Source organism: Erpetoichthys calabaricus, chromosome 13 (assembly GCF_900747795.2).
Source record: "Erpetoichthys calabaricus chromosome 13, fErpCal1.3, whole genome shotgun sequence".
Taxonomy (NCBI): Eukaryota; Metazoa; Chordata; class Cladistia; order Polypteriformes; family Polypteridae; genus Erpetoichthys; species Erpetoichthys calabaricus.
In genome coordinates this window covers 41,808,064-41,835,902 of record NC_041406.2, presented here as the reverse complement: position 1 = coordinate 41,835,902, position 27,839 = coordinate 41,808,064, and the positions used below count along the sequence as shown (strand labels likewise).

General features: G+C 36.8%; 1 protein-coding gene across 5 annotated transcripts in view; it reads right to left on the bottom strand.

Moving 5' to 3' along the window:
• Positions 1 to 1,004: 1,004 nt before the first annotated feature.
• Positions 1,005 to 27,839, bottom strand: part of LOC114664171 (thyroid hormone receptor beta) — a 362,150-nt gene continuing 335,315 nt past the window's right edge. For 2 of the 5 annotated variants that reach the window (XM_051936141.1, XM_028818163.2), the window contains exons 4-9: positions 18,114 to 18,214; positions 17,510 to 17,657; positions 12,298 to 12,503; positions 10,177 to 10,323; positions 9,468 to 9,726; positions 1,005 to 5,694 (exon numbers count right to left, since the gene is read on the bottom strand). In XM_051936141.1, the coding sequence (XP_051792101.1) occupies positions 5,453 to 5,694; positions 9,468 to 9,726; positions 10,177 to 10,323; positions 12,298 to 12,503; positions 17,510 to 17,657; positions 18,114 to 18,214 (1,103 nt within the window). In that variant the 3' untranslated portion in view covers positions 1,005 to 5,452. Of the gene's footprint in view, positions 5,695 to 9,467; positions 9,727 to 10,176; positions 10,324 to 12,297; positions 12,504 to 17,509; positions 17,658 to 18,113; positions 18,215 to 19,580; positions 20,564 to 24,476; positions 25,356 to 27,839 lie in introns of those variants that run through there. The other 3 variants (XM_051936139.1, XM_028818167.2, XM_051936140.1) reach the window with 3 other exon arrangements.

Here is a 27,839-nt window from a genome sequence, read left to right as displayed (position 1 = left end):
GGGGTTGGGCGATTCACTACTCGCCTTTGGCCGCACCGTGTTCATTCTACAGCATACTGTAGTGGAGGTGACTGTGAGGTGGGCTGGTGATGAACCGCTCCTCGCTGCCCCCATTCATTCTCAATAGCAAGCCTGCTTGTACTGTTACGCACATAGCAGGAAGTTGTCTCTTGTCAGTACAGGGTGGTCCAGATCTAATTATGCAGATCCAGATCGGCTGGATGACTTTGATTTATGCAGGGACGAATCCAGTTTGGCGTGAAGACGATTCTTCGTGTCATCAGTTCGCACACTTCTTGATGGTCCGGGATTTTTCGGGTGATTTTCTATGTAATAAACTGAATAAGTTATAGTGTAATGAAAATTGCATAATTAGATCTGGACCACCCTATACATCAGATGTGTTGACGACTGATGCCTTCCTGCTGTGATAACTTAGTGCTGTGCAGAAGAGCTCATCTTAACCTTTTGTCTTCACCCTTCAACAATGTCTCTGAAACACAAATCTGATGCAAGTGCTGGTGATACAGTAAAGAAGAGAAAAACCATCACCATTGAAAATAAAGTAGAAATAATAAAAAGGTCAGAGAGAGGTGAAACTCCATCATTCATTGGCAGAGCACTTGGTTACAGTCGGTCAACAACAGCATTTGTTAAAATAATGTACCTGTTCCGACTTACATACAAATTCAACTTAAGTACAAACCTACAGTCCCTATCTCGTACGTAACCCGGGGACTGCCTGTAAGTACTTACCCAGACCAGCAAACATCAAAGTGTTCATAAAAGTCAAAATTTTGCTCACTCTACCAATAAGCACAATCTGCAATTAGTACACAATAAATAAAGTTGTCCCACTGTATGTTTGCACTATTGGTTTTCCTAACATCTTTCAACTTTTCAGGACATTTCCTATTTTAATTGTTTTGTGTTTTGCAGTAATGCTTTGTGTGCTGCATTTTTAATTTTACAACAGGAAGGTCAGTCATCAGAAAGACACAAAATAAGTTCAAGGGAGTTTGTCAACCCATCTTTATTTTCACAGCCAATTTACATTAAGTGCAAACATCGAATTGTTAATAGTGCAACTCTTCACTCATATGTTCACTGACAGCATGGGTTACATTGATTTCCACATTCTCCATACCAAGTATATGCCCGTTTTCAATCTTAATTGATAATGCCGACCAACATGCCAGTGAAACACATTTGGTTTGGTACAAAACTGTGAGCATTTACAATGTACTGTACACTCATATATTTGGACTGTAATTTGGCTAAACAGGAGTTTGTCTCTTCTGGTTTACGGCTATCATGTTAGGATATCAGGTAATGTGTAAGGCGATCGAGCCACTTGAGCATCCCATTTCTCTGATGATCCTCATGCGTTCTCATACCAGGATTACGCTGTGGAAATCGGCTGTTGGTTTACCTCAAGATAATGGTATTTAGTGTGATGGTACAATACTGAACGGCAATTCCTAACAAGATGCTCTACACAGCATTTACTGTTAGTTTTATAGCTGTCGCATATTTGAACCCATTGATATCTGCAGGCAAAACACACAGTAGCTGATAAGACCAGCAATATTCTTGTGAAAGACAAAATATCGGACGAACTAAAGAAGGACATGTGTCCAATTTGTATAGAATTCATATTACAAAATAATGGAAAGTTAAGGTTGCTCTTTTTTGGCTTTATCTGTAAAATGTTTACAAGTTCATTAAATGCATAAAGTATCTGTAGAAAATAACATCTGCAGTCTGAAAATATACAAACCATTATCCTCTGTATGGTAAAATAGCTTTGTAACGGTGTAATATATATTTTATTGAATCACATATACCTTAAATGCTATTGCCCCACCATAGCTTCCTAAAACACTAGCTTTGCAAAATATATAACACTCTTTAATCAGCAATTGAGTATTTGCATTACATTAATAGTTCATTTTATTGTTTGCTGCTTTATTTATAAAACAGAAGTGAATGGCTAACTTTAACCCTGCACTTGTCCTTAGCTTATCAATCTGATTGTCTGTGCGCTCAAAGTCTTTATTCTGTAAAGTCGCCAACATGAGGGTGGGATGAAAAAAAAAACGAAAGAATGTAATAAATATGTCCAGTTTACTGTCTTTACAAGGCATTGTCACATAACATGAAACAGAAGATGGTGCTTAACAAAAGGATTTTGGGATGATGTTTTGCAAAAGGCTATGAACAACGGATTAAAATGTAAAAGCTGTATGCTGGTGCTTTATGTAGTCACTCGTTCATGTTTGTCTGTTATTTCTGAAATGAGAAAGCATGGAGGGCAGACTGTTAACGTGAAGGTCAAAAGTGAATAGTAAAAACAATGTCTAACTTCAGCTTTATATAAAGCCAACACTGGCTTGGCATTCATGCTGCAAGTAGGCTATGCTGTTAATTTTCGGTGCGTAGTGAAATCAAGGTGCAACGCTGAAGCCATAAGACGCAGCTCACATGTTCATACAATCTGATCCAATGCAGGTAAATACAAAAGCTACAAAAATAAACCTCAAAAGACAAAAAATACCTATCAGTTACACCTCCCAAAACAGCATTGCTTCTTTGACATTAAAATGATTTGTGTTTAAAGAACGTATGACACGTTGAATTAAGAGTTCCTGAACATTTACATTTAAGAAGGTAACATATTTCTAACCATGCAGATCACCGAAATATGATTCGGCCCCCACTGGGTCCAGGATAACACTTCGCCATCACTATAAAATGGCACAAATTTTTATTTCTGAGAAAAATGTTGAGACTTACTGTTGCTATATGTTTTAAAGCTTGAAAAGAAATTAAACACCAAAAAAAAAAGAAGCAAAAGTCAAGAAAACAACAGGGTGGCCTTACGTAACTAAGTGTACATTATGAGGCGCTCTGTAGCACTACAACAACAGAAGTGGACCTTGGCATTGGTCGTTACTGAAGCTACTGTACACTGGTAGAAATGGTCAAGTGGAAGCCAAGACCAAAGGTGACATCTGAGATTCATAATATCCCACCCCCCCATTTTCACGTGTAATAGTGGACTTGGCCACATCACATGACAATGGCACCCTACTTTCCCAGTAACAACAATTACTTGCTTTGGCATTTGTTTCATGGCAGCCTTTCCCTGCCTGTGCTCCACAGCTTGAGAGATGCCAAGGACTTATTGAAAAGACATTATTTTAGCTACACACAACATTTTCATATGTTCAATGTGAAAAGAAAAGGACACGGTGTGTTTTTACTTTGATGGACTACACTACCGGACAAACGTTTTAGAACACCTTAGGTTTTTCAGTTTTTATAGAAATGCACACAGATTAATGTCTTAATGTTTCATGATATCAATCAAGGCAAAGAACAAATAAACACTGGACATAAAAAATAAGTCAAGGAATCATTAAGTGTACAAAAATTTATTCAAAATTTTGAGTGGTCAAAGTAGCCACCTTTTGCTGATATAACAGTCTAAAACACAAGTGGCAGTCTTCCTATAAGGGAAAGCAAATATTGGTTAGAAAGATCTTCCCAACACAGTTGTAGACGTTTCCACAAATGTGTTGCAGTTGTAGTTTGCTTTCCTTTCACCCGGCTATCCAGTTCATTCCCAACTAGTCTGGAGACTGAGCTGGCCAGTCCATGTTTTGAGGAGTACCCTCTTTCTCTTTTAATGTAGTTCTGACATAGCCTGGAGTTATGCTTTGGGCTTTCTTATTTTGGCCTTTAAGGAATGGCTTTCTTACTGCCACTTGTCCTGTCAAACCTGCAGCACTAAGTCTCCTCTTCACAGCAGAAACTGAGACTTGCTTTTTTCAACCACAGTTAAGCTATGCTTGAGGCGCCTATCATGCAGGCTGGTGACCCTCAGAAACTTGTATTCTCATTGGGTTGTGGCTTTGGGTCTGCCAGATCTCAGATCTCTTTCTATCAGAGCCTCTTCCAGTTTCCAGTTTTGTTTGGATTGGGTAGGACGCTGTACTCACCGACACTTTGATTATTTTGTAATTTCATTAAATAAAAGGCCTATACTTCTAAGGGTAATAATGCGGTGTCTTATTTTATTTGTTAATTGCTGTTTCCTTGTCATTATCACTGGAATTTACAACTTTCTACAGTGTAATATTGTCCAAGTAGTACTTCAGAGGGTGTAGTAACACAGTCTATTCCAACTCTGCTTTGACTGACAGAAGGTTTTAAGTATTCCACAGAGGTTGGGACACCTGTGCAAATTGTTTGCTTCAACTTGGAAGGCTTAGTTTACTTTAATAGCTGCAGAATATCTGTACGTTGTAACTTATTAGTTGGTCACTGAAGAAGGCTCATTTGTAATATTTTGATATATCCTTTTTTGTTCTCCTAACCTAAACTTTCAATTGAAACCTCTGGCAGTTTACTGCTTACCTTTTCACCATTTTAGTTTATTCATTGCATTTCAACTGATTAAATTTAAAGTAAACTGGAAAAACTGAGGTGTCCTAAAACTTGTGACCGGTAGTGTACTTCTGGCAGCCAGTGTTCAGCAGTGAAACTCAATAGACAAAGAAACATTTTTTTTGTCCTGGCTAGAAACCCAAATCTTTACCTATGTGGTCACACCAAATATAAGATATTAAAAGATAAAAAAAAAATGACTAAACTGCAAGGATGAGCACACCCCACACCAGTGGGCAGATCAGAAAAATAACTTCTTCATCCTCATTTTTGGCACAGTTTTGGAGAATTACAAAAAAATGTCAATCTTGAGCTTATAGACCAAAGAAATGACCAATAAAAGAATAAATAAATAAATAGTACAAGGTTGAATTTGTCTAGAAGAAACTCTAACAAATATTTGCTCATTACTGTCATTCACGCACCAGGACTTGTGTTAGTGTTAGTATTGCTGCACGCGCCAGCCTTGCCAGCTTTCCTGACTGATTGGTACACACCAGTACAGTAAAAGCCATTTCAAATTTTCCAAAAACACAGGTATGGCTTGGCTTTCTTATTGCATACCTAGTATGCATACTGAAGTAATCTGTGTCAACAATTTTTCATTTTTTTCCCATACCAACACATTTGTTTTGTTTTAAATCGAAACAAAAGAAAATTTAGTGGCATGACTAACACAGAGGAAGAAAAAATTGGGAGATGTGTACTCAACATGTCTGGCACTGTGTTGGTGTTTCTTGCAATTTCCTTAATTGTTGCAGGTACCCATGACCTTTTAAGTGCTGTCAATTGTTCTAGAACAATTTTAACATAAAAAAAACTACATCATTTGTTAAAAAAGGATAAAATTTAACCTCACACGTACCCGCATTGAAGGAATGTTTTCATCCACGTCTAGGCAGAAAGCTATCCTATGCTATGGAATGAAATTATGCTCAGTAGTGCTAAAACAGTTTTAGAAAGTCTAGAGTAGGAATTCCACCCCATCTTGGACAACATCTCAGTCCTCAAACACTTCCAGAAAAAGAGGTGGGAAGAGCTCTGTAGGACACTCCACCTTCATATGCAGAAATCTGCTGGCATGGCACGCTCCTATCATTCGTAGGTCTGTTACTTTCATTAAAAGTTTTGGCCAGAAGTGAGAGACATTATGCTTGCGATAGTTAATGTAATGCTCAAAAGCCAGGAGGAACTCTTCTTGACATTTTTCAATTCTTTCCACGCTTGAAAGCCCTGGACGATCTGTCAAACACAGAAAGAACAAAAGGAAGAAGTCACAAGAAACTTATTTTTGTTACAAAAAAAAATCCACCCATTATTTTTCTGCATTCACTTTACAGGTTCATGGAGATAGTGTCTCTTCTGGAAAAATCAAAGCAAGACCCTTAATGGCACACCAATTTAGATTCAATCAATCAACCTTACCTGCACAGCTACAAGGTACAAGATGAACTATTTATATTACCACTATATACAAGCTGTATGTTCTTTTTTGTTTTATTTTTTATATTGTCAATTGTGTACATATTCCAAGCTTGTACATGGCACTGCATTGTATGAAAATAAAATGAGGAGGAAAGAAACCTAAAGAGGGAAGACTTCTGTACAAGGAGTGTGAAAATTTAGAGAAAGTGACCTACCAGGGATCATATCCAGACCCCTGAAGCTGCAAAGCAGGTGCATTAATCAGTGGATCAGTGTGCCATCAAAGAAAACAAAATGCTATCATTAATTAAAAATACTTTAAATGTTATTTTGTTCATCGTGCATCGAGAGTGTGACAAAACAGGGAACATCACAGAGAGGTATACAGAGAGGAACATAATTTTAATGCCTGATTTAGCGTACATCTGCCTGGTACAGGCTTTCTTTCAAATGTCTATTTCATACATTTTTCGGAGAAGTCTGGGCCTGTCCTAGTATCATCAGAGACAAGATTGGAATTAGCACAGGAGAAAGTGCCAAATTCTTATAAGTGTTTCATATGTGTATCAGAGAACATTCTTGTAGTTGAAGTTAATCAGGTTTTATGGTCTAATTCTACCACCACAGCTTTTGCTGCCATGGCTGTCTGTGGCTTACACTGAGAATGGAAGGTTGGTTTGCTGCTGCAGCGTGGCACTCTCAGATTCAGCACAATATTGAGGGTTGTTAGTTTAATACGTCAGTATTTTTGACTTCACACATAGCTCTATCTAGATTTAAGTGACACTAAAGGTAAATTAAATTGCAGAGACCAAAATTATGAAAACATAAGAGCATTTTGGAAAAAAGGGAATCTGTCTAGCAGGCAAACGTATCACAGATGCAAGCAATGAAACATTTTTAACAAAATGGTTCTTCAAACCTTAAGGTAACAAACTAAGAAAGTGCAAATTGTGAACAAAAAATAATGTTGAAGAAAGAGAAACAAATAAACCTCAAAGGGAGCATCACAATGATGTTTTAAATAAACAATTTCATTAAGAGAAAAACAAAATTATATATATATATATATATATATATTTTTATATATATATATATATATATATATATATATATATATATATATATATATATATATATATATATATATATATATACATCCATCCATCCATCCATTATCCAACCCGCTATATCCTATCTACAGGGTCATGGGGGTCTGCTGGAGCCAATCCCAGCCAACACAGGGCGCAAGGCAGGAAACAAAGCCCAGGCAGGGCACACACACACACACACACACACACACACACACACACACCAAGCACACACTAGGGACAATTTTAGAATCGCCAATCCACCTAACCTGCATATCTTTGGACTGTGGGAGGAAACCGGAGTACCCAGAAGAAACCCACGCAGACACGGGGAGAACATGCAAACTCCGCACAGAGAGGTCCCGGGAAGCGAACCAGGGTCTCCTAACTGCGAGGCAGCAGCGCTAGCCACTGTGCCACCGTGCCGGCATATTATATATATATATTATATATATATATATATATAATATGGAAGAGAAGGTCTGTGATACGGTTTGCATATTTGCAGCTGGAGATCCACAAAGGGAGAAAAAATGAATCACGTATCATAAAATAGTTTTTATTCCTGAGCTTTCAACCCCTGCCAGGGGTTTTCATCAGAGGATAATGCTTAGACTTACAAGAATCAAAGGCAATATATAGCAAAACATTACGTGGGGGGGTGGTGGCTAAGTCAGTGTGATGGGGGGGGGGGGGGGTATTGGGTGTACAGTTTATTTATTATGAACATGTTCTTCTTAAGTTTGCATATGCTGGATTTATGTCCAAGTGTCTGTTGATGGCATTCTCATTTGATAGCCAAGATTTGGCCAGCTCTCTGGCACTTTTAGTACTGGTCTTAAATTTTACTTGTACATTTTCCCAGTTAAATGTATGTCCTGTTGATTTAGTATGCGTGTAGATCAATGAAAGTGAGTCCTGTCTTCTGATGGCGTTGCGATGTTCCTGTATATGTGTTGCGATTCTTTTTGAAGTTTGTCATATATATATATATATATATATATATATATATATATATATATATATATATATATATATACAGTATAGTCCTGTGGTGGGTTGGCACCCTGCCCAGGATTGGTTCCCTGCCTTGTGCCCTGTGTTGGCTGGGATTGGCTCCAGCAGACCCCCGTGACCCTGTGTTCGGATTCAGCGGGTTGGAAAATGGATGGATGGATGGATGGATATACAGTATATACACACACACGTATGTACATATTTAAACAAAATGCTAAAAACTTTTTTTTACTTCAGTACTACTTCACGCACACATAAAAATAGGCTCAAAAAATTCAAAATGACTGAGAAAATCATAGTAAAGAATCTGCCACTCATTGTAGTGACCATTATCTTAAAATAGTCTACAGATTTGTTCCTTTTCACATGAAATTTATTGGCATAAGTTAATTTGTATTTTGCATCATAATCCTTTTTAATCTTGTTATTAGGTGTTTCCTTGAAGTAGAAGCATTAATCTGTAACGATCATCACTCTGTATGAAGTGCCCTTAATCCTTATTAATCACGACACCAAGGAATAGCAGCAGTTGGGTTAATGCTGTTATTGAATGGAGATAAATTTGTATTTCATATTGAATGAATGGACTTTGCATCAGATCTTTTAATCTATAGTGTCCATCATATTTTATTTTGAGCGCTGCCTTAAAAGGTCGACTGTCATTTTATTAGTGAGTGTGAGTTATACGTACTCTGCAGTGGGCTAATGTCCCATTGAAGGCTGGTTTCTACCTGTCCTAATGCTCCTTGGATAGGCTCCAACTTGGCAACAAATAAATAAAGAAAATCATTCCTTAAAACGGATGGATGAACACTTTTCTTACCTATTTTTGATGCTCAGATTTTTTCACAGATAATGTAACTCATTTATAACATCTGCTTTATGTTATAAACTATTTTTTCCGAATTCACTCATTAAAAAACCCAGTGGTGCCAGGATTTCCAGTATAAAGTACAAGGCAGAAAGTAGCCCTGAATGATTCACCACAAAAATCACTCTCACAAAAAATGTGCCAATTCAGTGTTGCCATTTGAAAAAACATCTCTGGGATGTAAGAGATAAGTGGAGTAGTTGCAAAAATCCATATGGATCTGGGAAGATCATGGAAACACGACACTGACAGTGACGAAGCTGGGGAAAAAAATCTGGAATATGGAATGATGACGTACCAGACCTGCCATTACGGTTTCAGCTGTCTGTGTTTTGTAAGTTATTTTGCTTTACTGATCCCTTCATGCCCAAATCAAGAGAATCCTGAAATTCAGGAGCTAACTTTCTTAAACATAGCATAGCTTAACATAGCAGAGCTTTTGCCACAGTGTTCTAACTCTGTTGATAATCATGAATTTGTACACTATACAGTATACAATATATTTCAGATTTTACTGTGGTTGGAAAGTGAATTACACAGTGATCAGAATTATTGTCCAAGTTAATAAAAATGTATTTTTGTAAGATTAGTCTGAAAAAAGTAATGCTTACCTGAGGACATCAAAATAACAGCCTGCAGCAGTGCAACCTCTGAGTCGTCCAGATTAAAAGATGAAAGTGACATCCCAAGGTCAAAGATGGCATCAGACACCACCCCAAGGCCTCCATTTTTGAGCTGCCCTCTGGTCACTGCCATCTCCCCATTAAGAGTTAATGTCTCACTTTCTGGGTCATAACGTACAGCTGCGCGGAGGGACATAATTTCCATGCAGCAGCCCTTGAGAAGGATTATCTGGTCTTCACATGGCAGCTGAAACAGGACAAATAAAAATGCATAATTGTACCTTTACATAAATCCATAAGAGTGACTGAAATGATTAAAAACACATTGTAACCTTAAAATTATGGGATCTGCTATAACAGCTTTACTGGAAATGGACCCGAAAGGTATTAACTGACTTGCTGACATGTTTATCTGAAAAGGTTTTGCAGTAAGTCAATAAGGCAGGGAAATCTAGCTTCCTGCTAGATGTGGGAAGCTGCTTGCAGCACCTGATCCGATCACTCAGGTTTCCAACCAGATGGAAATGAGGCTTTGTGATTAATCCAAAGAGCAGGGCTTTCAGGAGCATGCTGTCCTTGTACACTGAGACACTGTGCAAGTGTATGGCTTTAGTCCAGGTTCTCGCCCCACTGCAGCGTCAAACCTTCTGAGATAAAGAATAACAACCTACACAACAACAACAACAACAGTTCCTACCTCGCAAAACATAGGCAGCTTTTTGGCAAAGTCCACCACCCTTGTGATGGCAGGTGTGATGATTTTTGTAAACTGGCTAAAGGCTTCTATGTCCACCTTGCTTCCCTCTGGTGCGTTCATGATTGGAGCCTGACCAATATCTTCTGGCTAAAGATTTAAAAACAACAACAAAACAATCATATTTATGTAGTAAAAAGAAAAACAATTTGGCTTGGAAGAAGATTGCGTAAAAAATGAATATTAAAACGGAGAAAGAGCAATAATGTAATTTAATACACCTTCATTATTATTGTGTATTATTTATTTGAAACGAGCCATATACAACGGTTGCCCGGAAAGGTTCTACAACACCCTTTTTATTTCTAGTCAAAAAATTGTATAAATACCCTGCTAGGATAACTCCATGCATTAGCCACACTTATAATATCTCTTCACAACCTTTATCATCATCAATAGCTTAACACAACCAAAAAATATATGCATGTATCCCTGAATCCCACACTTGCAGCCACTTTTTCACTTCGTCAAATTTCTCATCATCAATAAAAAGCCTTTTCCTCATGGAAATTGGTATCTTTGAGGGCTACAAAGAAGTGCAAATCAGAGGAAGCAAGAGCTAAGCTTAAGTGTGAATGGGGAAGAACAGCGTCCCCCGAGTTTGGTGATTGCTTCCCATGTCTAAAATGTACGTCACTGCAGAATGCCATTTTGAGTGTCAACTGCATGTGTGTGCAGACAGAGTATTTGGTTGAAGGCAGTAACAAAGAAGACATTTGAAATTAACTATAAAATAATTTTCGGGTGTATCTAGGTAATTAGGCCCAAAGTATAGAAAGTGTTGCAAATATTTCGGACAACTACCATTTTATTTAAATTATTAAATATATTAATAATGGAATCACTATCAATCTGCCTTCATCTATTAGTCAAAGTGTTACTTTAGAAGTTGGCAAATGACTCTAAAAAGTGATACTAACTAAAAAATAAATAAAGACAATATAAAGCCTCAACTCCAAGCCAAGTATGAGCCAACTATTACATTTTCTTTTGAAAATGAAAAAAAAGACATGCTTGAATTGAAGGGAATTTTGCAATTTCAAAACATAAAACGCTTTCACCACTTAAATACAAAATAATCTTAGTTGGGCTAATGAAAATCAGGAAAATGTAAAACATGAATGGTTCACTTAAGTCTTTTTGAAGACTAAGCATTGTTCAGGTTTTTATCTCTCCTATCTCGCTCATATCACATAACTGAAGATTTTCAATTGTCCAACAACATTCATGAAGATAACTTAATATATGACAGAAGAGCATAACCCAATGTAGTAATTTGCTCATCGAATACAATTTAGGTTTGCATGCAGCAAGAGTCTAGAAACCAGCAGCACACAACACGGAGAAAGAACCACATTTGTTGATGAGGTCGATTCACTGCAGGGCACATTCATTCACATACCCTCACTCACTCGCTGGACGGCGTGTCTGACTGGGAGGTTTCCAACCAGGGTCCCGAGCTGTTTCGTCGTGTGGTGGGTGAGGAAAGGCACCTTACCAGTGCATACTCTCCAACCTGTCCTGACCTGAATTAACCTACCATGAAATATCTTTTTACTAACCTATACTAGGGGAATTGTACCATGTTAGCCGTTATGAATGTAGTGAGAAGTCAAGCAAAATGACACCTTTTATTGATGAACTAAAAAGATTACAATATGCAAGCTTTCAAGGCAACTCTGGCCACTTCTTCAGGTAAGATGTAACAGAAGGGGCCTGAGTTGCCTCAAAAGCTTGCATATTGTAATCTTTTTAGTTAGCCAATAAAATGCATCATTTTGCTTGACTTATTACTTCTAACCTATACTAAATACATTTTTAGCGCACTAGTAGAACTGTTGTTAATATAAATAAATTCAACTAAATTGGTTTGAAAATTGCTGTACTTAAGAGAAAAATTCAATCAAATATGAATAGAGAGCATGCAAACTCCACATAGACACTGAACGAGTGGGGCTTTAAACACAAGACTAGCAGCAGCAGTAGTGCTAGCGCCAACCACAGTACCACCGTGTCCTCCCAAGGTATATCACCTCCTAAAAGTTATTACACACTGAATCTTACCAGGAATTTTCTTTTTTGTTTCCAGTGGTTTCCCTGTGCGTTAGTGGTCATGTGTGCCTCTGTCACCACTCGGATGAGCTCCCACTCTTCTTGGCTTGGTTCAGGCTTGCTCCAAATGGTCTTCTGAAGTTCTTCACGTCGTCGTCTCTCTCGATTCTCTTCAATCAACTTTCTTTTCGCTAATCGCTTGCTGTCATCCAAAACCACTGTTTTAGAAAGAAAAAAAAAACACAATTACTTAAGTAAGTCTATTAATTTTTAATTATTACATTTAATTCAGAAAAACATCACCTCATAATTTAAAAATAAAGTTACTTTATTGGTGCTTTTTAATACTTTCAGACATAACAGTTTAAACAAAGATTACAAGACAAGAAGTATCTGAAATCACTGAGGTGTTCCATGTTAAGAACAGGGTGGCAAGATGGCTCAGTGGTTAGTTCTTACATGTCTGCTTTTTCTGCCTGGTAACTGTCTGTTTGGATTTTCCATATTTTTCCTGTGTCTGTGTAGTGCTTCTTTCTCCTCCAAAGATTCCATTTTAGGTTATTTAGTAACTGTAAATTAGCCTGGTATCAGTGAGTGGGTGCAGGATGAACATCTTATCTATGGTTGGTTTCTGCTTTGTTTCTGCTTTCTGTGCTTAATAAACAATTTTTACCATATGTACAAAAATAGTTTAGCCAGTGGATAGTGGGATCTTTATAACATACTGAAAATCTCATGGTGAAATGTTCGGCAATGTTACTGCCACAGAACTCAATGGCCCCAGGTTCTGTGTTGGCTATGGTGTATTTTGCTTGTCCTATTAGGGTTCTTTAACACTAGAATTACCAGAGCCTACGAAAAAACTTGTATATCCGGCCCACCTTAAATCGCTTCTTAAAACCTTTCTCACCTCTCCGCCAGCGTCTTTTGTCATCTAAATGTACTGATAAAGACAAGCTGCCAGCAGCCGGCTATTCCATCCCCCCAACGACTTAGAACGTAAACAGGCTTTTCCCAGCTCTTGCCTTGATTGATTACCTGGGAGTGAAGTGGAGTTTTAGAGTAGAAATAATAAGATTGTTATTTGAAACACACGCATTTCATATGTGTTGCATTTCTACAGTAATCTGTGTAAACACATTGTTAAAACAGAAACGTGTTATATATTCTAGTAGCAATTGACAAAATGTAGGCATAAACTATATAATGTATGAAGCCTGAAGTCCAAATATCAAAGAAACACTTTCACAAAAGGTACAAAAAAAAGCCACCGCCAAAAAAACCCACCTTAGTGTGAGACATTGATATGAATTAACTATCGCTGCTTCCGTGGAGTAACAGTATCAGTCGCTGACTGGGAATCAGAAGATCGTGAGTTCGATCCTGCACAACTCCATTTTGAGAAGTGTTCTTATTTTCACTATTTTAGAATAAAAAGATACATTTGATTTCAGTCTGTAACAGCCGGTGTAATTTATGATATTTGTAAAGGTTAGCTTTATTTTTTTTAAATTCACTTTTCATTGTCTCAGTCGCGTTCAGGATCCATCCCTACCGCCCCCCACCTGACACTGCTGTTTTTACATAAAGACGCGCTATAGTTCTGCAGTGTATCACGATACATACGACCGCGTGTTTTTTTCCCCCAATATTGCCAGTCCCCACGTGTTGCCGTATGCTGTTTCTTTTGTACTCCAGGACATGCAGAGGAAAGCATAGTAAAGAGCAGTCACTTCAGCGCTATATGCAATCATCAGACACTCCCCATCTGATGCTGTTTTCACATAAAGACGCGCTAAAGCTCTGCAGTGTACTTGTGACTGCATTGTCGTACCAGTGCTTGCAAACTGAAGTGTCTGCATGCACTTTTCGTGGCATTATACGTGTATTTTTTGAGCATGCCCATGTAGCTCAAACACAGGAACATATGTTGATGTAAAAGTATAACAAAACAAGTGCACTTTTATTCAAGACTATAACCGAAGAAAAAAGAAAGCAAGTTACAGTAGGCGGTTGATATGACAGCTTGCAAGGTGGAATGCTAAGAACTGCTGATTTCCATTCTGTGCTATATAACTTAGCATTTGAATCTGATGATTGCATATAGCGCTGTCTTGTTTAGTGTGCGCAAGAACATGCAGGTGGCCAGTTGCTGAGTGCTACAACGCACATTTTAAAAAAAGAAAGAGACAAATATATGTGATGTTTTGAAGAAATCATTTTATGAAGCGAATAGTGCCAATCAGAAAACATCGTCGAAGTAATGCAATATTATTTGAAAACGAACAGCGTCAGGTTGGGTGTGAAGTTATACTGGCGCTGTTTGAGTCAGATCAGAAGCTGAATAAGCTGAAAAAGCTCCTGTTCTGACTCTAAGTAAAAAAGCATGAATTAATCAACAGAAATAACCGCGATTGACATTTTAAAGTTAACGATTTACAGTGCATACCAATTTATAAATTCAATGTCCGTTTGAGGGAAAAAAAAAACACTTTCTTCAAAGCTGGGAATCGAACTCGCGTCTCTGTGGCACAGTAAGGCAGTGGTGCTCCAAGTCAGCAAACCGTCCTTATAACTTATTTTTTTCAAGATCCATAACACACAGACAGACAGAGCACTGCGTAATACAGAGACAGACAGGCAGAGATATACAAACAAACAGGGAAGGCACATGTACTGAAAGAAAAAGCACTGAATGAGCTCACCCGCTCTAACATCACCCCTCCCCCCGATCTGACTCTCTAAGTAACAGCGCAAGTACAGACACAAATCAAGTGCATGTGTGTACTGTATAATATTAACAAAAAGAGCAGCTTACTACTGAAAACGGCAAATATAGGAGTGAGTGGGGATCGAACCAGGACTCTTGATTACACTTGGTTTGCATCTGTACTTGCGCTGTTACTTAGAGAGCCAGATCAGGGGAGGGGTGATGTTAGAGCGGGTGAGCTTATTCAGTGCTTTTTCTTTCAGTACGTGTGCCTTCCCTGTTTGTTTGTATATCTCTGCCTGTCTGTCTCTGTATTACGCAGTGCTCTGTCTGTCTGTGTGTTATGGATCTTGAAAAAAATAAGTTATAAGGACAGTTGTTCATGTTAATTGCAGTCTCAATTGTTAAAAAAATATTTTAAAAGGAGCATCCCACATGAAAATATAACAATCTCATTAACTGACAGTGCATACCAATTTACAAATTTTATGTCCGTTTGAGGTTAAAAACAAAAAAAAGAAGTAACACTTTATCTCCAGCGGGGAATTGAACTCATGTTTGTGAGGCAAAGAAAAGCTACGCGGTCTGAGAAGCAAATCTTAGCGCGCTACGCCACGGAAACCGTTATGTGGTGTGTGAAGCTTTTGTGGAAGTGTTTATTTGATCTTAGGAACTCGGGCTTTACACATTCTACATTTTGTAACATTTATTACTAAAATATGAAAAAGTTTCTGTTTTAGCAATGTGTTTACACAGATTACTGTAGAAACGGAACACGCATGAAATGCAAGTATTCCAAATAGCGATCTATTATTTCTATTCTAAAACTCCAGCAGTTCAGTCACTCCCAGATAATCAAACAAGCCATGAGCTGGGAAAACTTAGTGAACGTTCTGCGATGGTGGGGGACGGAATAGCCGGCTGCTCGCTGCTCCTCTTAATCGGCACATTTAGAAGACAAAAGAGAGGTGAGAACGGTTTTAAGGTGGGCCGGATCTACAAGTTTTTTCGTAGACTCTGGTAATTCTAGTGTTAAGTGTTTTCTGTCTGTTCAAAGATGTGCAAGGAAACAGGAATATTTTAAGAAACCCCACACATACTTAAAAAATAACATGAAAACTCTTCTCAGACCGGAACTGAACTTAGGATCTGTGAGGCAGAATCATTATTCACTGCTTCGCTATGTTGCTCTTGTTCAAAGCAATTCAATACATTTCCATATTTTCCTTTGCTACAAAATTAGATTTCTCGATACAGACACAACTCTCTTATTCTTCAACATGTCAACTCTGGTTATAATGCATCAATATAATAATTTCTTATTGCTGTGGAAAGTACCTTTGATAAAACAGTAAAACAAATGTCTACGTGGATTATTTTGAATAAATTGCTATCTGAGAACTGAGCAGAAACCTCTATGCACTCATCTGAAATAGCACTGGTGTAATTAAAATACAAATACTATAATATCATATATTTTAAACCAGGACTAATGAACATTATCAACACTGGATCAAGGTGCCCGTGTGCCACGGGACACATTAACACCAGCACCAAGCCAATTTTGAATCTCAAGTTAACCCGAGTATATGTGAGCCATAAGAAGAAAACAAATTCCACCAATAAAACATAAGGAGAACATGCAAAATTTACAGAGAGGGAGCCCATCTGGGAATGAACAAGGGTCCCAGTGCTATGAGGAAGCAACTTTTTCTGCAGTACTAGAGTGGCATTCCAATGACATGACAAATTCACATGAATTGGTTTTAAGAAATATGTGATTCCTGCTATCCTTCCTTTTTTGCTTACGCTATAGAAACTGTAAGTATGGTTTGTTCAAGATTCAGTTTTTATTAGTTTATTATCAATCTGTTTTTTGAACTTGGGTTTAGCTGTGATCATAATATGAGATTATCTCTATAACAAAAAATGCTGAGGAAAAGAAAAAAAAAGTGTGGACATGTTAATTTTTCTGTACAAGACCACTCTCTATTATATGTAACAACCATCTTCACCACAGATGTGAGAAGTTTAATAGTGAAATGGCAGGAAGACTTAAAAGCAAAGAGTCAGCTTTGTAAAATGTATGCCTAGATTGCTTGTACCATACAATATTATACTTAATTAAAAAACTCTTTAAATTATTTTCTCAGATATCTATAACAAATTCAGCAGCAGCTGAATTAGCTGGATTCATCCTACTATATAATGTAAGCTTTTTTGCTGTTAGCAAAAAAATGTAATTTAAACTACAGAAAGCTGGCAGTAAATAGTAAAAACTTGGAGCACTGTTGTTTTTTTATTTAAAGGGGTAATATACAGAAGATGAACCTGTTGGAATTTGGTTTCATGTTTCACCTCAGAACTCTATGAAGAGACATTTAGTGTCTACACAGGCTCATCACACAATGGTCAGTGACAAGATTAAAATGTAAAATATAATGAAAATGGTCAGAAATTAATCTCTGCCAAGCACATATCAATAAAGGTTGTATGTAGAGTGCATATGCTTACAGTCTGTCGCCATGCCAACTGAAATGCATTTCTTGAACCGGCACTCCTGACACTGGTTTCTTGTTACTTTGTCTATAATACATTTTCTCTCATACTTGCAGGCATAGGTGGGGTGAAGATTTTTCTGAATTGTTCTCCGGAAAAAGCCCTAAATGAAACAGATGATATATAAAGAAGCAACAAAATGTAAATTTGGAGGGCCAAGTGTTATACTTTATATTATATATAGTACTGTATTATAGTATACATGCACAAAGATATTATTAAAATCCTCAGTCACCCTCACAGTTGCTTTTCTTACTCCTTCCTTCTCTCATATGGTTTGGGTCCACTTGTACACGCATCAGTGGATTTAGAGACAGTTTCTATCTGCATATCATAAGGTTACTAAATAGTCATTCATAAATTTTTAATACCAAACACTTTACCTGTTTTGTACATGTATATTACATAGTATTATATATATATATATATATATATATATATATATATATATATATATATATATATATATACACACACACATATTATATATATATATTACACTATACTACAGTATAGTAACTACACTATATGTAGTTTCAAAGCCTTTTGGGCCATTTACCTTGCAGCCTTCACAGGTAATACACCGATAGTGGTAACCAGTTGCTTTGTCACCACAAACTACACACAACTCATCTTTATCCAAATAGCTGGGTATGTACCCTAAAACAAAAAAAGAAAAAACAATTATTTTAGTACAAATGCATCTATTTCACATTGGCCTCTTTGTTCAGGGAGTCAGTTTATGGAAACAACGCTCCCTGCTAATGGGTTGTAGATGCCTTAGGAAATCTCCATAGAAGGCTTTCACCTTGACACACTAGCTCATTAACAAATGGACTCTAAATTTGCACGTGGACAGACCGGCTGAGGGCAGAATTGAAAAACAACAATGTCCAGGATATAGTCAGATCTCTAGTTACAGCCAGCTGTCAAACAACAATGCCTACAGCTATTCACCTGATCACTTTGTATACGTCTGAAACTTGCTGACCAGGTGAGGAACGTTTTCTAGCTAATTTAATACAATTGCATAAAACTGAGAAACATAAGCTAGGAAGAATTTGTGAAGTTCTCATCCATAATGGCTAACAGACACACACCTGTGTGTTCACTGTGAACCTTTGTGTCCTCTTTTACTCCTTAGTAGACTATATCCTTATCTAACAGAAACAATACAATAATGAAAAAAAAACAACAAAATTAGTTGTTCTCTTCTAAGGCACACAGATGATGACAAATGGTTAAATATCTAGTGCAAATTTTTATATGCAATTTAACAAGCCGACCAAAAACAAAACAAAAGGGCTGACTAAAGACTGATCCTGTCTTCATAAAAGGATTACGTAAACGATTCAGAATGGCATAAGGAGCTGAAGTTCTCTGGGTTAATGAGTCATACTTCAGACATACAAACACAAGAAAAATCAATACCTGATCAATACAGAAATGTCTAGCTTTACTGCACACAGCTCTGTTCTCACTTTGCCCGCTCACTGCAAAAGTTCATTACTAGTACCCGCACAAAGACTAAAATGCGTTCCAAATAAATCAGTCGCCTGAGACAAAGCTGCTTGTCTTCTGTATCAGAAGAGGTATGGAATTACTGTTTGCACCAGTGCCATTCTGAAGTTGAATGAACTAGCAAGAAAAATAAATGGACAGTTTATACAAGCAGATAAAAAATAAAAATTTTACACTTAAAGAAAGTATTTCTTGCAGGGACCTACAAACCCTTCTATTGTTTCTCAAACTATTGTTAACATCTTTCTGCTCTTCAGGCACACTTCACTTCCATTTGGAGTTTTCCAAGCTGTCCTTTTATAAACCATTCACTTACCCTTCTGCTTCAGAGCGGCTCTTAGACGGAGGCGGACACTTGTTCTTTTTTAGATGTTTCAGTGGACATGGCTAAGTGCTCCACAGTGAAAGCTAAGTAACCAAGTCTGATAACTGATCAGTGTAAAAAATAGAACTGCAGCATGCTTCCCATCAAAAAATAATACCAAAAAATGAGACAAAGTCGTACCTTTTTTCTGTGAACCTGGCATCCACTGAACTTGGGAGAAATCCGTTTTTCCATCGGCAAAACACTCAGTCTGATGATAGTGATTCAAGGCCATGTCCACACTACAGTACTCATTTTTGAACACGTTTCCAGGGAAACTACAGGTATAAGGCTGATTCACTAGCCAGGCCTGTTCCATACATGCATTATTATGGAGAACCTGCGGCTCACAGTTGCTGTAACACTGGCTTTCATCTGCATACATGCAGTAGTCGACAGGCTGCACAGGGTAACTGTTACCTGTGCCGTGATGCACATTGTACGTCTCTTGCATGCAGTAGTTCATAGTGGCAAAAATTCAGAAATCATCGACCTTATAACTGTTAAGAAAATCATCTACAAAAGTAGAGGTATGATATTTTAAATGCCCTTAACTTGTGTCATAAAGTTCAATTTGAAACAAAAAAATACACCTGTATGATTCTTTCTATTATGTACTATTTTGTCAATTTAGTGTTACAACAGTGCAGGTGCTAGAAATCTGCTTTATATACGAGAGGGTAGTCGACACCCCGCCCCATCGACCCCCTTCTCCCGCCAGTCAAACAAAATCGGTAGCAGATTTATGACAGGTTCTAATCTCTGACCGTTACTAAGTCCTGGAGAGAAGACACACAGGTAAGCGAGTGACAATCTGCAGTCCACAGCAGCGGATTCTACGTTTCCGCAGTACCCATTTTAGGGGCGACTACCTTCCACTCGGAAAGTCTGACTTTAAGAAACGACTGTTTCTCCACTTTGCAGAATTCTCTTGTTTTATAAAGACATTTTTGAAATGCGAAGGAAAAAAAACCATCATCTCTCAAAAGCAGGATTAAAGGAAATCCCAAAATCTGATTTTCCACTTTGGAAAGCTTGTTTGCTGACTTGCTTAGTATTGATTCCATTCTGGCATTTTTTTTTCTAATCACAGTACTGTCCTAATCTGCTATCAGCCATATTGATTATGTTTTACAGAATTAGTCGTATGTTAGGTAAGAAAAACATTTTTTGAAAAATTAGAGACTAGAGTTTGTTTAAACTGAGCTCTGCAAAGTTGAGAAGTAGCACCACTACCTTGCAAACTGGATGCGACCTTGATGCCAGGACTAACAATGTGGGCAAAAATTTTGTTAAACGCCTATGCTTGCATGTTTTAAAATGAAATAAGAAAAAGATGCGACTGACATTTACAAATTCAGTCAAAATTAAACATTATAAAGCTTAATTAAATCAAGGATAGAGTCCTGGTAAATAAACCTGTTTGAGCATATTACTCTGCTATTAGGTACAAGAACTAAAATGCATCTTTTTAAAATGTTTATGTGAATATCCTGGCTAAACAACATCAAGAAAAACATGGCAGAAAATAAAGCTTTATTGATTGACTTAGTAGAAATTCTACCCATCCATTTTCTAAACCTGCTTTGTCTTGGACAGGGTCTAGAGATCTTATCTGACCAATCAATAAGACATATGGTACACAGAAGCCTATTCTTTTTACAAATTGTTCATTTCATCCACGTATCTGTCCACCCATTTTATGGACTTCTCTTTCCATCACAGATAGTATCCTATACCCAACAACACTTGGTACAAGGCAGCAAGCATGCCTGGATTGGATGCCAGTCCTCTGCAGTTTACGCTCACTCAACACTGGACTAATGAACCTAAGGCTTAGATCTGTGACATGGGAAAAAACCTAAATGCCTTGGAACAACCCATGTAGACAGTGGGGCAACATGTTAAATACAACCAAAGTGTGATAAGTGCCATTGTTAAAACCCTATCTTGAAGGTTTTCCATCCTTGAACTCATCCATAATGGAACAAGGTTACTCCAGTTCAGGGTCAAAGAGGATGCATAAAGCAAATGGTGAGAATCCAAGCCCCAGATGGGGCAACAGTCCATTTCTGATCTCACTCATTCATTCAAGGAAAACAGAATCACCAATGAAACTAACACCATGTTTTTGGGATGTTGGTGGAAAACCAAAATGCCCAAGAGAAAACTCTAATTAGATATAAAGACAACATGAAAACTCCAGGCAGCCAGTGACTGGGATGAGACTTTAAGCCACGATTCTGGAGTTATGAGGATATGGCAAACTGTTCTAACATTTAATATTCTGTTCCAACTCCTGCTTTAGAGAGCACAGCATAACATTCTCACACCTGCTTAATTCAGTTCAGGGTCATAGGGAAGCAGCATCAGGTGGAAGGCAGGAACTAAGCAGTCCTCTGCAGGGCCCAGTGATGTCCACATACACACCCTTGCACTGAGCAAATTTAAGGCGGCCAGTTAACTACAGTAGATATTTTGGATATTTGTAACCCCAGTGTGACTGGGGGACTTTATCCAATTGCTTTCTGTAGTGATTTCAGTTGTCTGCAAATACAATTTGACTATTCAAAACCTGAACTGAAGGTCCCAAAATTACATTTTGACTAGTCAAAAAAACATGGCTAATGTGCTTGAATTAAACATTTCTAAAACGTAATATTCACTAGTTATGACATATGTGAGGCTATTTCTTCTTCTGATTTAACAAATCAAAATATAATTACAGAACACTCACTGCCACTGGAACTTTCATAGTCAAAATGTAATTTTGGTAGTCTCTAAAATTAATTATGACCAGTGAAAATGTAATTACAGATATCTTGATTTGAAAGCTTCCCAGTCCCCAATAATTAGAAAGATCTCTAATTTGTATTCTGAATAGTGAATATTATATTGTAGGTATGTATCTCAAATTCACATTCAGACTAGTGAAAAAGTGTATTTTAGATACTTAAAATGTACTTCTGCGTAGTCAAAATGTTAACAGTGGTTATTTTTCTTTACTTGATTTGATATACTTTAGTAATTCCCGAGGGGAAATTGTCTTATTGCATGACCTTGTTTGTCAAAACAATGCAAGAAATGATTCAAGTATTTTTTTCATTATAAAGAAACACAGGCAACCACTACGCCACCTCATTGCTCTTCTTCTGGAGCTTCATGATCAGCTATCATTTTTCCATGCAGCTCTGCTTCATTTTGTTTGATAAGGACTTTTTTATGTGATTATTTGTATCCAGGTCTTACCATATTTATGTAAATAAGGCAATCAAGTCATTATAATACATTTCCTTTCAAAGTAAGTAATTAAAACATCCTTTAACCTTATTCCAGGATACATGTTATCAGCATTATTCTATTGCTTTGTTTTGCAATATAAACTGCTATATAGAACATCTTGTTAAAGTAACAATAAACTGAATAACTGAAGGGGCCGTATGTCAATAGAAAAACGAAGAGTTTTGAAATTTGAAAAGTTGACATTTTGAATAATGAACAAATATACCACTGTTAAAACATTTCAAATATATGACTAGATTTTCAAAGCATATAAAATAAAACTTTGATATTCTCTAAGTTTCAGATGAATACAGTCATTTCCTTACATGCTCGGTGAATAAAGGATTTAAAGAGCTGTGTAAAAAGTCAATGTGCAGTAAAATATTTAAGATCTTTGCATAACCTTTTTTCAAAATTCTAAGATACCACATTTAATTAGTCTCATTAAAGATGAAGCTAACTGAACAATATCTCAGACAGACTCCATTAAGTCTCTAAAGTGATCAACGCATAACATCTGCTAAAGACCAGGGTGACTAAGGTAAATCTGGTGGAAAAAAAGATTCTTATACCAGTTTAACTTTTTCATGAGGTGATGGCCTCCACAGCACACATAATCTTTCTATTTGTGCTAAAGGACTTTACCGTAAATGTGGGACCAAGTAATGAAGCTGTAGCCTGGGAGGCTCAGTGAGGATAAAACGTCTTTGGCTCAATTCCAAGGAAATTCCTGTATTTATTTAATATTCTTTTATTGCTTTCAAAGAATAATGGTTTTGTCAATATTACCTTTATATTACAGATGGTTTCTAGAAAGAAACCTTAGCACTGGTAAAAACATTATGACATTTCCAATAAAACATTTATATCAAAAACACTGTATATATTCATATTTCCTGAAATAACAATTACATAAAATATCTTGCAATAAAAATGAGCACTGTGAGCCAAATCAATACTAAATAACACCATAAAGAATGCTGGGTATAAATTGCTTTTTTACACTACTGACAAGAAGTTACAAGTAGCACAAATAAATTGAATATCAACCCCAAAACATTAACATATTTGCTTTAAATACTTCATATGACTTTTAAACAAAGGAAAACTGGAGTGTACCAACATCAGAATACCTAAATGAAGGCTCAGTTCCTGATTTTAAAGAATCGGACACTGTAAAAAATAACAACATGCTATCATCGACAAACTCATCCACCCATTTTGACAATCTGCTCTAAGTTAATAGAATGCTGAAACCCTTTAACAGAAACAACGGGAAATCATGAAGGGGTCAGCTGTTCAGCATTGGTTTATATTCCTAGGCGCCACAACAACTGAAAACATCAGAAAAGTACCAAGACTAAAATAAATGCATGTTTCATATGCCAACAACTCTCGCTCACATAAGTGGGCAAGAATTTAAATGGATGTAGTAAGCTGGTGTAAACAGTCTAAATTTCTCACATTTCTTAAGGGATGGTGATTTCGTTTTCATTTAAAATGTGCAATGCTCGAAATGGCTTACTGTTGAGTATGAAACCCTAGTGGTGATCCATGGGAATTTCATAACAAAGTTCCGATATACACATAAGAAACTTGGTAAGATCTGTCATGTCAAGAATTTCAACTTTTTATCTAAATTTTCTTGAGGCAGAGGGTTTTGAGAAAGGAAAAAGAACAATATTAATTGAAACAAGAAGCATGTAAAAATTATAATGGAAAACATTTACTAATCTTTTAAATTACATCAGGTACCTTTTCCCCTTTTTTCAACATGTTCTTGCCCCAAGAGATCAGTCTGAGGGTCAAACGATGTAGAGCCATCAAAATCTATAAAGCATAGTGAAGCTTCTGTATCTAAATCAAAGTTCCTTTTCATACATCCATTGGTTCCCAACAGAGAATGTTTGTCAAAAATGCCCTTCTGGTCCTCAAAATAATTGTCTCTTTCACTTGGAATGCTGGTGGTCTCATGCTGCCACAACGAGGATGAACACAACATCCCAGCAAGAAGAGGAGTTTTGGCAAAGCCCTGTTTCCCAAATTTCCTTGCAGCATCATATTGTCTTTCAGTTTCTTTGTGTTGCCGAACAGTACCTTCCTGGTCCGCAGAAACTTTTAGCCAAGTGTAATCAGCTACCATTTCAGCTATATTTTGTTAACCAGACAGATTCTGTCTAACGTTTTACTTGATGGCTTCCTATGGTTGTGCCTTTCTGTCACTCACTCTTAAGAAGTCTAACCACAATGGACCCACAAACAGGTTTCTCCATCAATTTATTGGCCAGCCTTCATCGATCACTTGAGGTCTCAGGGGTTCAGGGCTGGTCATGTACAATTTTCAGAGACTTGGAAATTAAAACAACAGGGATTCAGCCTCAACTGACTTGGCTCTTACTGCCAGATGTCCTGAGAGAAACTCGGTTACCTAAGGGAGACATTCTGACAAAGAGTGTTTTCTGATTCCACCGAGGTGATATGAGGGGACTAGCCAACTATTTGTCACGGATTGAATATGTTTATTTGCGTCTCAGCACTGATGCTTTGAGACAACTCTATTCTTTCAGCATTATACTGTAAGGAACTCTCTATTTGCCAAAATCTCTTTTTTAGAAAAATGTAATGGCTTTAATGTGGGGAAAAAGTGTTAGGAATTTAAGTAAATGCTAAATGCCACTAAAATACACTGCCATTACAATGTAACTTGACTCTTGTTTAGGCATCTTGTGAAACTGTTGCTGTTAATAATATAGATGATTTTGAAAAAGAATATAGAATTCAAACAATCAGGAGTTAGTATTTTCATTTCAGAATTCCTTACCTTCCAGACTGACAACTAATCAATGGATGTTGTTTAATTTTATGCTATACATTTGTGTAATAATATGCACATTAACAGGCTTAACACTTCACTCAAATATAGTATCTAACAAAAAATAACCAAGAAAAACTGACATATTATGTTCCTAAGTAAAGCAAAAGTTTGGAATGCACAGTGGTCTGCCAAATCTGTTTTCTCAATTTGCTAGAAGACCTGATTTTTCTGCATGAAGGATGGGAGATGTGTTAATCAATTTTCAGGAGAAAAGAGAACTTTGGAAAGAGAGAGTAGATTTCATTGGTCTCTTGTCAATAACTCTGTGCACAGAGCACAGATCTCAGCCATGCCATAATAGAAAATAGCTTGACGTTTAATTGTAAAAACATTCAAACTCTGCAAAGGACTAATTCTGGATTGGGATTTGAAACAGAGATTCTGGAGCTGAGAGGCAGCAGTTTATAACACTGTGCCAATATGTAACTAGCACACTGAAATTCTTATTTGTAATTGTTTTTTAAGTTGTAATACAATAAACAAGGGAAATAAATAAAAATGGAGATGAATTTGTACAACATTCCAACTAACACATAATACTGAAAATACAACAAGCTGGACTCTGTATAGGTGTGTGTGTGTGTGTGTGTGTGTGTGTGGGCCTTGATTTCTTTTTTGTGCCTGATTCTGTTTTAATAGTACTTGGACCTTGCAGCAATAAAAAGAAGCTATTTAAGCAAATGAATGAAAGAATGTCATCTCTTGATAGTGACATTAATCCTCCATGGTCCTTAACTAGATAAAGCTGGCTGTATAACCGATGGATGGATGGATGGATAGATGGATGGATGGATGGATGGATGGATGGATGGATGGATGGATCAAATATGACCTAGAATAGGATAAAGCTATAAAGCTGTTCTATAATTGATGAACGAATGGAGAGACAGATTGCTTATGATCCTGAACTGGATGAAGTTGTTTTGAAAACGGATGTATGGATGGATGGCGGGATCTCTCACCATTGAATGGTTAAATCTGCAGATTTAAGCAGTTTTCAACTGCTAGTAGGCCTCAGATATGTTGCTATGAATACATCACAAAGACCAAACCTTTAGGGGTTTTCAAGTATGCACACTAGAGTCATGGGAGTATCGTGAAAAAGAACAACAGAGATGGAAATGACATACTTGGAGAAGAACTGGCACTGTCAGTCAACATAGAGTAAAGTATGTTATTAATGCCCAACAATTCAGAAGTGATGGATCTATTTGATGGAAAGGGTATGATTTCCAAATCAAATCAAATTTTATTTGTCACATGCAGATTATACATACAGTAAAATATTGCCTGGTCTGATGAACCCAGGTTTTTGATGAGTCTTACTACTGTATGAATATATACAAATAAGAATAATATTTTACCTATTAAACATAGAAACTAAGTCATGAAGGTGTTGTTAACAACTGTTTAATATTTTGCTTACAAAAACTGTAAACATCGGCATATGGTGAATGAATTAGTACATCAGAACTAATCTCAAGACTGTACTTGCTTGATAACATAGCATCTATTTTCCATAATTTTTCTATTACTTCATTACTTTTGACTCTCAGCATAATGGAAAATTGAACACAGGGAATTGCATTAATTTTTTTAAATTCTTACTTTTAAAAGGTATTAATTTATGGGCTTGATTTTGAAGGCCCTGAGAAGTATCACATGACTCTTTTTAAAAGATTGCTGGACAGCATGTGAAGTATGCCGTAAATGTTTCAAGTACATCTGATTTATTTTGATAGTTGAGAAAGTACAAAACCAAAGGATAGTGCAAAGGTATGCATGATAACTTTACATTCAATGATTATGTGCTTTCTACCATGATTTCCTTTAAAATTCGAATTTCAAGTGTTTCAACTAATTTCAAATTCTGGACAAAAATCAAGTGAGTTGCTACTTCATGGAAAGGGTATGATTTCAAATCAAATCAAATTTTATTTGTCACATACAGATTATACATACGATACAATATGTAGTGAAATGCTTTGTTGCTCAACTCCAATGACTGTGCCTTGAAAAAGAATATAAAGGGATAATAACAATACATGTCTTTATAAATACAGGTTAAATTCCGTTACAACGAAGTGCCAGGGACCTAAAAAATATTTCGTTGTAATGAAAATTTTGTAGTAATGAGATTCTGTATTTGTCACTATAGTGCTTTCTTTAACTTGCGTCCAGGCATTTGCAATCATTTCAATAGCTTCTTTCATGTTAATTTTCATCTCCTCCTGTCTGCAAGT